General features: G+C 47.2%; 1 protein-coding gene across 2 annotated transcripts in view; it reads right to left on the minus strand.

Annotated features, from left to right (window-relative positions):
- LOC140410295 (uncharacterized) overlaps positions 1 to 15,262 on the minus strand; it is a 176,055-nt gene extending 160,793 nt beyond the window's left edge. For both annotated transcript variants that reach the window (XM_072498274.1, XM_072498273.1), the window contains exon 1: positions 15,009 to 15,262. In XM_072498274.1, coding sequence (XP_072354375.1) covers positions 15,009 to 15,247 — 239 coding nt within the window. In that variant the 5' untranslated portion in view covers positions 15,248 to 15,262. The remainder of the gene's footprint in view (positions 1 to 15,008) is intronic.
- Between the last annotated feature and the right edge of the window lie 226 nt (positions 15,263 to 15,488).

A 15,488-nucleotide genomic window follows, 5' to 3' on the forward strand; every position in this document is an offset into this window, starting at 1 on the left:
TGCAACTGGCTAGCCTCCATCCCCTCTTACCTTACAGAATATAGCTGCCCTGTGGACCAACTGACCTCCGCCCTCCGACTCTGCTCCAGTCAGCTGCACTCTCTGTAAACTCCTGGCTCTCTTCTCGCTCTTTGCGGAAATGTAGGAAACAAAATGAAAGGATCACCTTACTCCCACCTCACCTAACTCCCTCGGTCACCAAACTCTCACTATAGCACTCAAATGCATCAAATTCAGCACTCAGAAGTAGGCCATTCGGCCCATCAATCTGCTCTACCCATTCAATGAGATCATGGCTGACCTTTTGTGATAATCCTCAACTCCGCTTGCCCACCTGAACCCTGGATTCCCTTACGGATTAAAAATCTGTCTATCTCAGCAATGAACCTATTTAACAACTCTACATCTGTGTTAAAAAAAATCCACAGAATTTCTCCCTCGAGAAGAAATTCCTCCTCATGTCTTAAATTGGTGACCCCCTTACACAGATTATTCCTCTCGTCCCAGACTCTTCCACAAGGAGAAACAACCCCTCAGCATCTACCCTGTCAAGACCCCCGAGACTCCTATACAGTGAGGCCAATTTGTTTGGACAGTATGAAATGTGGACAGACAGGAGCTCTAAAGAATTATAAGAGGGACCTGGGTGTGTATGTACATAAGTCAATGAAGATGATAGGGCAGGGTGAGACAGCAGTTAAAGTATATGGCATCTTAGGCTTTATTAATGGCATTGAGTAGAAGAGTAAAGGTGTCATGTTGAACCTGTATACAACACTATCTGGAGCATTGCATCCAATTCTAAATGCCATACTTGAGGAGGGATGTGGAGGCATTTAAGAGTACAGACGAGGTTCACAAGAATGATTCCAGGATAGATTTGGCCCATAGAGTCTGCACCGAACCTTCGAAAGAACACCCTACCTTGTCCCATTCCCCTGCCCTTATTCCTGCAACCTCATTCTTAAGGGGCAATTTAGTATGGCCAATCCACCTAACCGGCCTGTGGGAGGAAATGGGAGTATCCGGAGGGGCCCACGCAGACACCGGGGTGGGGGGTGGGGGGGGGGGGGGGGGGTGGGGGGTGGGGTGAATGAGCAAACCCCACACACTCACCCAAGGCCGGAATCAAACCTGGGATCCTGGTACTGTGAGGCAGCAGTGCTAACCGGAGGGGCTGGTTTAGCACAGTGGGCTAAACTGTTGGCTTGTAATGCAGAAGGCAGCAGCGCGGGTTCAATTCCCGTACCGACCTCCCCGAACAGGCGCCGGGAGTGTCGACTTGGGGCTTTTCACAATAACTTCATTGAAGCCTACTTGTGACAATAAGCAATTATACTATTATTAGAACCACTGTGCCACCCACCTGTCACTGCGGGGATAGATTGTTGAGGTTGGGAATGTTTTCCTTGGAGAAAAGGCTGGGAGGAGCCATGATGGAGATTAGAGATCCTGAGGGGTATGGACAGAGTTGATAGTGAGAAACTGCACACTCGAGAGCAGCAAGAACTAGAGGGCACGGATAGAGAATAATGGGATTATATGTGATGTGGGGAAAATATTTTCAGCCAGTGTTTGGAGTCTGGAACTAACTTTCTGTAAGTTATTCAAAAGGGCAGATGATTGTTAACTGAAAAGAGAGATATCTATGTCCCTCATAATTTAGTACACATCAATAAGCCTGTGCCTTCTCTGCTCGAAGGAGAACCCCAGGCTGGCGAATCTCCTCTGCACCCTCTCCAGTGAAATCACATCCTTCTTATAGTGTGGTGACCAGAACTGCACACAGCACTCTAGGTGTGGCCTAATGAGTGTTTATACAACTCCATCATAATGAAATGAAAATGAAATGAAAATCGCTTATTGTCACAAGTAGGCTTCAATGAGGTTACTGTGAAAAGCCCCTAGTCACCACATTCTGGCGCCTGTTCGGGGAGGTTGGTACGGGAATTGAACCGTGCTGCTGGCCTGGCTTGTTCTGCTTTAAAAGCCAGCAATTTAGCCCAGTGAGCTAAACCAACCTCCCTCTTCTGAAATTCTACACCTCGGCTATTAAAGGCAAGTATCCTATAAACCTTATTAACCACCTTATCCACCTGTCTTGCTGCATTCATAGATCTTTGGACATGCATCCCAAGGTTCCTCTGATCCCCTATACTTCCTAGCATCTTACCATTCATTGCATATTCCCTTGCCTCATTGGACCTCTCAAAATGCATCATCTTGCATTTCAGGGTTAAATTCCAGTTGCCATTGTTCTGACCATCCTGTCTAGATCATCCTCCAATATAAGACTATCCTCTTCACTATTTAGCACAGCACCAATTTTTGTTTCATCTCCGAACTTACTGATCATAATTCCCATCTTCACATCTAGATCATTAATTTACACGACAAACAGAAAGGGTCTCGGCGCCGATCCCAGTGGTACACCACTGGACGCAATTCAGTTTGAGAAATGGAACATGGTTTGTGTTTCCAAGTCATTAAGAAATGTTTAAGAAACATTGAAGAAACATTGCGCTGTCCTTTGGATTGGCAATTAGATTGAGCAGGCTTCAACGTTTGGTTTTACATCATGACCCTATTTGGTGTCACTCGAAGGGAGAGACCTGAATTCCGTGGACTTCCCAGCAGAATCAGAATAAAAAATATATACAGCCCAGGTTTTGGAAACAGCTATCCATTTTATCCCAGTTTTTCACAGCTCACTCACAGAATCCTTACAGTGCAGGAGTCCCTTCGGCCCCTCGAGTCTGCACCGAGCCTCCAAAAGACCATGGTACCGAGAGCCAGTACCCCGCCCCACAACCTAACCTGACCATCCCTGGACACCAAGGGCCAATTCACCTAACCTGCAGATCTTTGGACTGTGGGAGGAAACCGGAGCACCCGGCGGAAACCCACGCACACACGGGGAGGACGTGCAAACACCAGAAAGACAATCACCAGGGGCCGGAATTGAACCCGGGTCCCTGGCGCTGTGGGGCAGTAGTGCTAACCACCGTGCCACCCAATCCTGCAAATTCTCCATTTCAAGCAAGCATCCATTTCCATGTTGCAAGTTACCATGACAACTGCCTCTTGCATCTTGCTCACTATGCAAATTAAACGTAGCCGTACAAATTAGGAATCGGCCACTCAGCCCCTCCAGCCTGCTCCGCAATTTAATAAGATCATGGCTGATCTGATTGTAACCTCGTCCCACATTCCCAGTGTTAATCAATAAACTATCTCGCTCAGCCTTTTCAAAAACTCTAATTCCATTCCCGTTTGCGGAAGAGTTCCAGAGGCTCAATCAATTCCCCTCATAATAAATTATAACTCTATTAGCTTTCCTAATTACTTGCTGTACCTGCATCGTAGCCTTTTGTGATTCATGCACTCGGACACCCAGATCCCTCTGCACCTCAGAGCTCTGCAACCTTTCACCATTTAGATAATAAGCTTTTTTATTCTTGCTGCAAAAATAAACAATTTCACATTTGTCCACGTTATTCTGCATTTGCCAGATTTTTGCCCAATCTTTATAGCCTCCTTTCATCCTCTTCATAATTTATTTCCCTACCTTTCTTTGAGTCATCAGCAAATGTAGCAACCATAACTTCAGTCCCTTCATCAAAGTCATTTATACAAATTGTAAAAAGTTGAGGTCGCAGCACTGATCCCTCTGTCAGCTGTTTCCTGTCAGCCAATCAATCTTCAATCCATGAGCTTTTTTTCAGGCAATAACCTTTGATGTGGCACTTTATCAAATGCCTTCTGGAAACCCAAGTACAGTACATCCACTGGTCCCCCTTTCTCCACAGCACATGTCTTCCTCAAGTGCTCCGAAAGATTGCTTAAACATGATGTCCCTTTCACAAAACCATGTTGACTCTGCCCGATTATCATGAACCTGCCTGGAGACAGCAGTTGACAGCATTCAAAGGGCCTCAGTTGGTATGCGTCTCCTGGTAACTGGTTCAGAACAACAATTTAGTTAATAATCAAATGTGAATAGCTTATGGAGGACAAACGGATTATAGTTGATTGGCAAGGTCCCCGAGATATACATATTCTAAGGATCCTCCTCTTTAAACCTGGTTTCCCTTATGTATTCCCTCTATTTTCTGTTCACTTGGCTGTTGTAACCTTTGTGCCTGGACAGTTTCTGGGATTTTTTGCCTTTTACATGGTCTATACTTTTAATTTTAAAACAAAACGGGACCCCCCCCCCTGGCAAACATGCTAGTTGGACTGGACCTCAAGAAATCCCCTGGTGAGGTGTGCCATTTGGTTTGGTCCAGTAATGACACACTTTGATGGACTTGGCCAACCGATTACTTTGAACCCCCGGGCCCTGACAGATGCTCGATGCTGATTAGTGCGGATCGTCCCAGAATGTTCCTCACTTTGTAAGACTGTGTGCTGGCTTTCAGTTTCCTTTTAATCAAGCAGTTGAAGGCTGGAGCTCTGACTTCTCTCTCATCTGATAGATTCTTTCTGATGGTCCAGGATAAAGAATTTTCTCTCTACAGACAGATTGACCTGCAAGGACGTCCAGTCCAGCATCAGCTGCAGGCAGGCCAGTGGTTTAAAGTACCCCTTTTAAAATTCTAGTCTCATCTCAGAGAGGCTGATAGTCAATCTGGTGGAGGTGGGAGCAAGTTAGAATTAAACAGACCCGAGGGGATCTTCTGTGTTAAGCCAGAGGTCAATGCTAGTTAAAGTGAGTCCCCAGAAGGGATCCCACAGCCGGAGAGTCCGTCCTGAATGTTCCAGCCAGAAGATTCATACTAACAGAAGATTCAGCACTCCGCATCCTTGGAAGTTGGTGGCCACAATGATCTCAATATCAGCAACAAGGACACTTATCTCTCTTCCATTTCAATCCGTATCATTTTACCCCTTTCCCGTGTGTGTTTGGGTGGAGGGTGGGGCAGTAAATTTGGGGGGCGGGGGGGGGGGTCGAAGTAAGAGATTAGCTGTCCGATATTTTACGATAATCATCTCTATTGATGTTAAAAATAAACAATTTTGTGTTTAATTTAAAAAATATGGTGCCTGTATGTCAATGGAGCAATTAAGGGTCAAATTATACAAATTATTGTTTCATTCACTTATGCTGAGACTCCAGGGCCTGCGGGGCTGGAATTGACCGCACACTCGCCCAGGGTGTCGTAGCATAAATTGGGCACTTGTCTGGTATTTGAAACATTAGACGCCGAATTTGGGTTACAGTGTAAAGTATAAAGAGACACCAGGTTTGTAGTGACATAACGGGATGGCTATGGAAGCTGCTAAGCATTTTCTACAGATGAAGACTTAACTCTGGCTTACTTGCTGCAGTTTCACAAAGACGAACGTGTTGAGTTGGCAGGTGAATTGCAAATGGATTTACCAGCTAGAGCTACGATGGTGGAGATAGTGGATGTGACTGCTAAACATGTACATTCAATGGAGGTGCTAGGGGCACTGGGGCCCCGAAGGGAGAACAAGAGGATGTTTTCTGGTGGAGGAATGGAGCTGGAGAGAGTTCGGTCGCAGTTCGAGCATGAAAGGGAATTTTGAAAAAAATAGAAATGGAGATAAAGCAGAACGAAGTGGAGCTGAAGCAAAAGGCAATGCAGAGAGGAGAAAGAGAAGAAAAAGAAAATGAGGGAAAAGAAAGAGAGAAAATCCCAGCTGGGAATGAGTGGAAAGCTGCAAGAATGTAGAGGGAAGCCTAGTCCCAGAACAGAAGTCAGCGATTAAACTTAGACAGGCGCTCCCGAAATTGAGAGAGGAGGACAGACAGCATGGTTGTGTACGAGGGAGGTCCTGTCTCACTAATTTTGAATATTTTGAGGTGGTGACAAAAATGATTGACGAGGGAAGGGCTGTGGATGTTGACTACATGGACTTCAGTAAAGAATTTGACAAGGTCCCTCGTGGCAGGCTGCTGCAAAAGATTAGATCACATGGGGTCAGGGGTGAACTAGTTGGATGGATCCAGAACTGGCTTGGCCATAGAAGACAGAGGGTAGCAGTGGAAGGGTGTTTTTCTGAATGGAGGTCTATAACTAGTGGTGTTCCGCAGGGATCAGTTCTGCGACCCCTGCTCTTTGTAATATATATATATAAATGACTTGGAAGAAAACGTAGCGGGTCTGATTAGCAAGTTTGCGGATGATACTAAGATTGCAGGAGTTGCGGATAGAGATGAAGATTGTCAGAGAATACAACAGGATATAGATAGGCTGCAAAATTGGGCAGAGAAATGGCAGATGGAATTTAACACGGACAAATGCGAGGTGATGCATTTTGCTAGATCCAATTAAGGTGGGAGCTATAAAATAAATGGCAGAACCATCAGGAGCATAGAGACGCAGAGAGATCTGGGCGTGCAGGTCCACAGGCCCTTAAAAGTTGCAGCACCGGTGGAAATGTGATGAAGAAAGCATTTGGCATGCTTGCCTTCATAGGACAAGGTATGGAGTATAAAAGCTCGAAAATGTTACAATTATATAGAACGTTGGTTAGGCCACATTTGGAATAACGTGTCCAATTCTGGTCACCGCACTAGAAGGACGTGGAGGCTTTGGAGAGAGTACAGAAAAGGTTTACCAGGATGTAGCCTGGTGTGGAGGATATTAGCTATGAAGAGATTGAATAAACTGGGATTGTTCTCCCTAGAGAGATGGAGGCTGAGGGGCGACCTGATAGAAGTTTATAAAACTATTAGGGTGAACAGTTGGAGGTTTTTTCCCAGGGCGGAAATGAAAATTACCAGGGGGCACATGTTGAAGGTGAGGGAGGATGGGTTCAGTGGAGATTTGCAGGGGAAGTTTTTTAAACACAGAGGGTGGTGGTGGCCTGGAATGCACTGCCAAGTGAGGTAGTTGAGGCAGATACGCTAGCGACCTTTAAGACTTATCTGGATAGGCACACGAACAGACGGGGTATAGAAGGATACAGGTGGTTGGTCTAGATAGGACACGTGATCGGCACAGGCTTGGAGGGCCGAAGGGCCTGTTCCTGTGCTGTATTGTATTTTGTTGAAGTAGAAACATTCTTCAGAGCTTTTGAAAAAATAGAAAGCCAAATGGAAAAGCAATGTGGACATTACCCCTGCAGAGTAAATTGGCGGGGCAAGCACAGGAAGTTCATGCTGTCCTGACAGAACAGGAGTCTAAGGATTCTGACAGTCAAAAAGGCTTTTTGGATGCATACGGATTGACTCCCGAGGCATATAGGCAAAAAGTTAGAATTTTGAAGAGTCTGTCAAGATAGACTTATGCAGAATTTGAAAAAGTGAAGCTGGACAATTTTAATAGCATTGGGAGTTGAAACTATCTATGAGGCTGAGAACGGTCACTCTTAGAGGAGTTAAGAATTCCTTACCATATTATGAACCCATGTTAAAGATCAGAGGGTACAAAATGCTAGGCAAGCAGCGATTATGGCTATCCATTATGATAGGTGCGCGAGTGAGTGGAAGATAGGTAGCCAGGGTAGAGAATGGATAGCTGGGAGGGCCCCGGGTTCTCCCAGCTATCCAGGCCAGAAAGGAAGGTACTGGAGGTGGAAGTGAGACTTGGAAACCTAGGTAATAAGGTGGGACATTTTATACAGCATATTGGAAGTTGCAAGGAAGGCCATGGGATTTGTGTGGGTTCATAGGGCAGATTCTGAAAAAGGGAATGAAAGTGGACAACACTGCGATGCAGACAATAGCATTAATCATAGAATTTATAGTGCAGAAGGAGGCCATTCGGCCCATCGAGTCTGCACCAGCCCTTGGAAAGAGCATCCTACTCAAACACACACTTCCTCCAACCCATCCCCTGAACCCAGTAACCCCAATAAACCTTTTTGGGCACTAAGGGCAATTTAGCATAGCCAGTCCATCTAACCCGCACACCTTTGGACTGTGGGAGGAAACCGGAGTACCCGGAGGAAACCCACGCACACACGGGGAGAACGTGCAGACTCTGCACAGGCAGTGACCCAAGCCGGGAATCGAACCTGGGACCCTGGAGCTGTGAAGCAACTGTGCTATCCACAATGCTACCGTGTTGCCCCGTGTTAACTGGACTTGGGAGACCAGAGGTGAACACTGCTGTGGGAGGTGTGAGGAACGAGGTCGATGAGAGATAGGCCTGTTCTGTGTCTAACAGGACACAACTGATGTTCCTCAACTGATGGAGCCAAGCCCATAACAATTGTATGGGAAACGAGGACTACTCTTATGCTGGAGAAGGATTTGGTTTTCCTTCCAGAGCTGTGAAAGCCAAGGTGTTTGTGAATGGGATAGGTGGAAGTTGTATCGTAGTTCCATTGTACAAAGTGCAGTTGGAGAGTGATTTAATGTCAGGTCCTGTAGTTATCGGAGTGGTTGAGGAATTCCCAGTGGAAGGAGAAGAGCGGGAGTGAAGGTTGTAGCTTCACCTATGACTGCACAGAGTCCAAAGGAAGCACCGCAGTTAGCCCCGAGCGGCCAACTGGAGGGCATGTGGGAGTTAGGAAAAGCCATTGGGCCGTAGATGACTCAGAGAGAGATGTTGACAGCCATTAATCACATGCTCAATGACAGTGGTAGTGAACCAGGTCCTGAGCATTTTCAGACTGAGGGTGACCATAAGGAAGAGGAGTCAGACGGAAGTTTTGACTTCGATCTCGGTTCTCGTTATGAAGTAATGGTAAATAGTTGTTGCAAGAGTGACAGCAGGGAGGAAGAGCGAACGCGAGAGATTTGACTTTGATTTTGAGTCTGACAGATAAACAGTTGTCAGTGAACTTGAACAATTGGCAAGTAATTCTTCCAAAGCTCTCGAACAACGATGAGTCAGAATACAGGAGGGAGATAGGGAACCTAGTGGAGTAACGATAACAATCTCTCCCTCAATGTCAGCAAAACTAAAGAGCTGGTCATTGGCTTCAGAAAGCAAAGTACTGTACACACCCCTGTCAGCACCAACGGGGCCGAGGTGGAGATGGTTAGCAGTTTCAAATTCCTAGGTGTGCACATCTCCAAAAATCTGTCCTGGTCCACCCACGTCGACGCTACCACCAAGAAAGCACAACAGCGCCTATACTTCCTCAGGAAACTAAGGAAATTCGGCATGTCCACATTTGACTCTTCTCAACTTTTACAGATGCACCATAGAAAGCATCCTATCGAGCTGCATCACAGCCTGGCATGGCAACTGCTCGGCCCAAAACCGCAAGAAACTGCAGAGAGCTGTGAACACCGCCCAGTCCATCACACGAACCTGCCTCCCATCCATTGACTCGGTCTATGCCTCCCGCTGCCTGGGGAAAGAGAGCAGCATAATCAAAGACCCCTCCCACGTGGCTTACTCACTCTTCCAACGGGCAGGAGATACAAAAGTCTAAGAACACGCACTAACAGAATCAAAAACAGCTTCTTCAATGCTGTTACCAGACGCCTAAACAACCCTATTGTAGACTGATGGACCCATGGACTGATCTGATCTCTTCACACATCTTCACCCGATGCCTGTGTCTATGGATTTACATTGTGTACTTTATGTTTGCCCTGTTAGATATTTTCTTTTCATGTACGGAATGATGTGTTTGAGCTGCAAGCAGAACAATACGTTTCACTGTACCTCGGTACACGTGACAATAAACCAATCCAATCCAGCACGGAAAGCAGATAGCAACCCGGAAGAAGAAAGTGAATCGGACTTATCTAAAAGTAATTTGTTACCGCCTCCTACAGCAGTCCCTTAGCCATTCCCTTCAGGTGAAAGAATTTCCATAGTAGGTTTGCTTTGAAGGAAAGGATCCCTGACCACAGTTAGTCAGGCCGACGGCAGTGAGGACGGTGACGTGATGCCAAGCGAGCGGCTGCTTGACCCACATCCTTTTGAAGGTCTCTGGCACCTCTTCCAGGTAGCAGAAGTGAGTTGCAAGGAAGTAATTGGCAATCAATTCCAATCGAGCATTAAGGGGAAGATGGATGAAGAACCCTGCACTGGTTCTGTGCCCACAGATGTTAGCCAAAACTGGAACGTTAATCGAGCCAATAATGTACCATTACTTTCGATCTGAAAGCGGAGATGTAAAATTGGAATCCGAAAAGCATCGATCATGTCAGTCAGTATTGCTGAGGATGCCGGTGGTGATTACGAAAACTCCAATGAGAAGGCAAGGGTTGTCACCCAAGTAATAGAGGATTCGGAGTCAACCAACCCTGAAGGGACTGACCCCCCAGCTGCACTTGCTGCTGAAGGTAGCCACATGAAGGTCAAGAGAGGATGTGAAGCTGGAAGGGTTGGAAAGAGTCTATTGGTTGAAAATAAGCCCAATACCTTTCTCATCGTTGACAATCCAACTTGTAGTTGTTGTGTAGGAGAGTCTCGAGATTTGGTTAAACACTCATTGGATAGTCAGGAATGACTGACGGTCCCTGGTATTACACTAGGGACAGAAAGAGACAGATATAGTATAGGTACGGAAGGAACATAGACAGAGTTGTAGGGAAGCACCGGGGCACTCGGTTACCTTCCCATGGTGTGGACCTCAAACGTCTGAACCACTAATGCTTCATCCGGCTCGACTAAAACCACAGAGACTGGCTCAGTTAGATACCGAGGAACGATGCATGTTGGACATGTTGCAGAAGCAGGCAAAACCATTGTGGTCCATGGAACGCCAAGGAGAGTCAGGGAGATTGACGGCCCGGTTGGAGGAAGAATCGGTGCTGGCCGCTGTGGACTGTTCCAAACCATCAACCACGTGCTTTTACAGACGCATTTAAAACACGAAATACAAGATTATTGTTGTTGGGAGTTTCTATTTGCAACTTTCCGATGCTGAGGTTGTATATATTTCCTGAAAACGATAATGTGATTGCAAGTACTTTATGATGTGTTCAAAAGCCAACTCATTACGAATGTCGAAACTTGGCTTGTATAATGAGGGCTAGTTTAGCTAGGTATGTGTTGGTGTTGTATGTCTTGTATGCCTCATAATGAAACGTCTGCGCCTTAACGTTTTATTTTCGGATATCTTGGCTATTATAACTTTTGTGGCTGGACAGTTGCGGGGATTTATGCCTTTCAGATGGAAACTTTAAAACAAAACAGGACAACCCCCGGCAGATGTGTTAATTGGTCTGACCTCAGGAAGGCCCCTGCCAAGGTATGCCGCTTGGTTTCGTCCAGTGATGACATATTTTGATGGACTTGGCTAGCAACTAACCAGTTACTTTAAATTCTCGAACTTCAACAGATCCTCGATGCTGATTGGTGATCATCATTCTGCAATGTTCCTCACTTTGTAAGACTGCTGGTCTTCAGTTTCCTTTTGATCAAACAGCGAAATGGCCAGATTTCTCTCTCATCTGATAGAATAGTTCTGATGGTCCAGGAAAAAGAACTTTCTCTCTACAGACAGATTGACCTGCAAGGACGTCCAGTCCAGCATCAGCTGCAGGCAGGCCAGTGGTTTAAAGTACCCCATTTAAAATTCTTATGTGGAAAACTCTCATCCTAGCTCAGGTGAGGCTGATGGACAATCTGGTGGAGGTGGGAGCAAGTTAGAATTAAACAGATCTGAGGGGGATCTTCTGTGTGAATGCCCAGGTCAATACAAATTAAAGTGACTCCCCAGAGGGGATCCTACAGCCTGGGAGTCCAGCCTGAATGTTGCAACCAGAAGATCCAAACCAACTGGTGGTTTCAGCACTCCATGTTCTAGGAAGATTGTCGGCTACAACGATCTCAGTATCAGCAAAATGAATATTTAGCTCTCTCTTTCTTCCATTTTAATCTCTATCATTTTACCCCTTTCCCGTTTGTGTCTGAGTTGTGTGTGTTTGGGTAGAGGGTGGGACAGTAAGGGGTGGGACGGTAATAGATTAGCTGGCCGTTATTCCAGGATAATCATTACATCTTATCTCTATTGATGTTACAAATATACAGTTTTTTGTGTTTCACTTACAGATCTGGTGCCTGTAAGATTGGAGTAGTCATTGGTCGAAGATCTCAGTAATGTTATATGAATGTGTTAATTCACTTGTATTGGGGCTGGAATTGACTGCACCCTCACCCAGGGTGTTGTAACAATATGTTAACGTATCAAGGAAGTTGATATGGGGAGACAGCCAAATACACAGAAGGCATAATCAAAGAACAACGGTATCATTGGCCTGACCCTGAAAAGCCAAGTTACCATCAGTCTCAGAAAGCATTCAGGCCAGTTTCCAGCCACCAAAACCTGAGAGCTAAACAAATTTCTGAGTCTTAGGGAGTCAATGCAGTGCAGAAAACCTTTGGACTTCAATTTTAAATACCTTCCCTGGCCCAGAAAAACACGGTTCCATGATTTGAATGTCACCCTGCATTGTGTGGTAACTATAACTGGTTATTCGATTTGGATGTCGTTTGGGGGAACAAGGGGAGTCTTCTCGAGCTCAGGTATCGTAGATGTTTAGTGTAACAAGGAGTACATTCTGTAGAAACTCTGTGCGTTTAATAATTCATACATCTGAATTGCATGGGAGTAGAGCCATCCTGTCTGTGTTTATTTGTCTTTTCTTTACTTTAATAAACGATCTTTAATAATTAGTATACGACTGGTCTATTTATTCTCACTGGGGTTTCACTTGTCTCCTCACACCAAAACAAAACTCTACACCCCCACGAATCGATGTTCCAAATGGGATATTGTCGCAAATAACATCAGCGTGCTTCATGACACCGATTACCCTGAATATTTCCAAGTGCCCTGCTATAACATCTTTGATAACAGCTTCTAACATTTTCGAGAAGTTAAGCTAACCGATCTTTCTCACCTTTTTGAAGTACGTTTGGAAAGAAAAACAATGCTGAACATACTTTGTTCTAACGCTGGGAGATTGGGAAACATTGTTATTCATTGGGGTTGAGTGTCCTTTGCACAAATCACAGAGAACATTACAGCGCAGTACAGGCCCTTCGGCCCTCGATGTTGCGCCGATCTGTGAAACCACTCTAAAGCCCATCTACACTATTCCCTTATCGTCCATATGTCTATTCAATGACCATTTGAATGCCCTTAGTGTTGGCGAGTCCACTACTGGTAAGTTAAGGTAAGGTGAAAATGCATCAAACAATTAGGAAAGCAGATGGTGAGTTAGCCTCCATCGCAAAGCGACTGGAGGAATAAAGAAATATCTCAGTCTAATTACATAGGGCCTCCATGAGGCATTTCGGGATGGATATACTAAGCTTTGAAAATAAACCCGGTTGCAGAGGTGAGGGAACTGTCATTTGAGCAGAGGCTGAAAAAAATTACCACCTGATTCGCTGGAGTTTCGAAGAACGAGAAGCGTAACATGCACAATTCTTTGAATGGCTTTATCAGGCAGATGGCTGGGGAATCCACAACACTGACTCAGAATAAATGGATGACCATTTAAAACTAAGAGGAGGAATTTCTGGATGATAAACATTGGTACGGTCGACCCCAGAGAGCATCAAGGACATTCAAGACAGAAGTGGGCAGAGTTTTGAACACAAAGGGAATAGCGCGGGTTGGCCATTCAGCAAATCAGTGCAGTCACGATGGGCCGAATGGCCTCCGCCAACGAAGTAACAATTCCGTGATGATCTGCCATGATCTTTCGGACAGTGGCCCAGGCTCAAAGGGCCGACCACTGGACTCCAGCTCCCATTTCCCCAGTTCAGACAATAAATTACTACCTCACTGAACATTGATTAGTCTCTAATTGCTCGGTCTTATGGCGAAGGGGCCTTATCCACACTTGCATTCATCTGTGCCCACATCAAACTGGGCCCACCTTTCCACCGTACAGGTCCACTCCCCTGCCCAGCCTTCAAACTATCGTACAGGTCCACTCCCCTGCCCAGCCTTCAAACTATCTTCATATCGTCACTCATCCAACTCCCTATAGCCACTGGATCGCGCAACCCTTCTCCAAACCGGTCTCCACACCCTCCCTCACCTCAAACTCCCTCCCCAACCCTGTCTCTACCCCCTCCCTCCACTTGAACTCCCTCCCCAGCTCCTGCTCAAACTCCCTCTCTGTCCCCCCCCCTCAAACTCCCACCTCAGCCCTGGCTCCTCTCAGATTCCTTCCTCAGACCGTTCTCTCCTCATACCTCCTCCACAACCCAGTCTCCTCTCCTCAGCGCTGACATTCCCCCCCCTTTCAAACCCCCTCCGCAGCCCTGGCACCTTTCCTCACCCTATTTTCCCACCTCCAACCTTCCCCATCACGGTCCTCTTCTCCTCCAGCTCCGCTACCTCCCCTGAAAATCAATCCCAAGTCAGGGCTCCCCAACCGACCTTCATCTCTCTCTAGCCCCTGTTCCTCTTGAACACTCAACACACCACAGAGACTCTCCTGCCACTGCCACGCCCCCTCCCCGCCTCACATCACCCCGCATTCTTGTAACCCCAAATTCCAGCTGACCCCATCTCTTTCCTACCCCACAACCACCCACTCTTTTCCTCCAATCCCACATCCACCTGTGTCCTCCTTTTCCCACCGCCACCCCTCTCCCTCATTCCCTTCTGCCCTATCCCTCGCTCTCCCACACCTCAGCCCTCCCTCTGCTGTCATCTCACTTGATCCTCCCTCAACGAACATCCTCATTTCCCCCATCCCCTCCTACCCTCCCGTCCTCTCCTACCCCCCTCCCTCTCTCCTACCCTCCCTCCCCTCCCTCTCTCCTACCCTCCTCCCTCCCTCTCCTACCCTCCCTCTCCTACCCTCCCTCTCCTACCCTCCCTCTCCTACCCTCCCTCTCCTACCCTCCCGCTCCTACCCTCCCCCCTCCCTCCTACCCCCCCTCTCTCCTACCCCCCCTCTCTCCTACCCCCCCTCTCTCCTACCCCCCCTCTCTCTCCTACCCCCCCTCTCTCTCCTACCCCCCCCTCTCTCTCCTACCCCCCCCTCTCTCTCCTACCATGCCCCCCCTCTCTCCTACCCCCCCTCTCTCTCCTACCCTCCCCTCCCTCTCTCCTACCCTCCCTCCTACCCCCCCCCCCCCCTCTCTCCCCACACTCACCAGTCCAGTAGAAGTACGGCTGTCTCCTCGTCCCTCTGCTGCCCCAGTTGCTTCCTCAGCTCCTTCCACCGTTCGCTCTCTGCTCCCAGATAGACTGAGCGCTGACACCGGTTGCGGTGCCACTGCCGCTTGCGTTCCTTTCGCTCCTGCTCGGTGCGGACCCTGGGCCGCCCCCGGCACCGCTTCCCGGCCCGAGGCTGCATCAGGGCCCCGGACTCGACCGGAAGCCGGGGCGACATGTCGGCCGCTTCCGGCGCATGTTGATGATACCGTCACATCATTCACCAACCGAAAACAGTTTCGTGAGTCCACTTCCGGCGCCGCACGATGACATCACAGTGACTCTTAAAGGGGCCGCGCCTCAAATATCAATCAATCAAATCATTCTGCAGCTAAATAATTTGCTGTTTTCCAATTTTCCTGCCAAGATAGACAGATTCCCATTTTTTAATGCGATTTGCCAATTTTCTGTCCAGTTAC

The sequence above is a fragment of the Scyliorhinus torazame genome, chromosome 4, assembly GCF_047496885.1.
Source record: "Scyliorhinus torazame isolate Kashiwa2021f chromosome 4, sScyTor2.1, whole genome shotgun sequence".
NCBI lineage: Eukaryota > Metazoa > Chordata > Chondrichthyes > Carcharhiniformes > Scyliorhinidae > Scyliorhinus > Scyliorhinus torazame.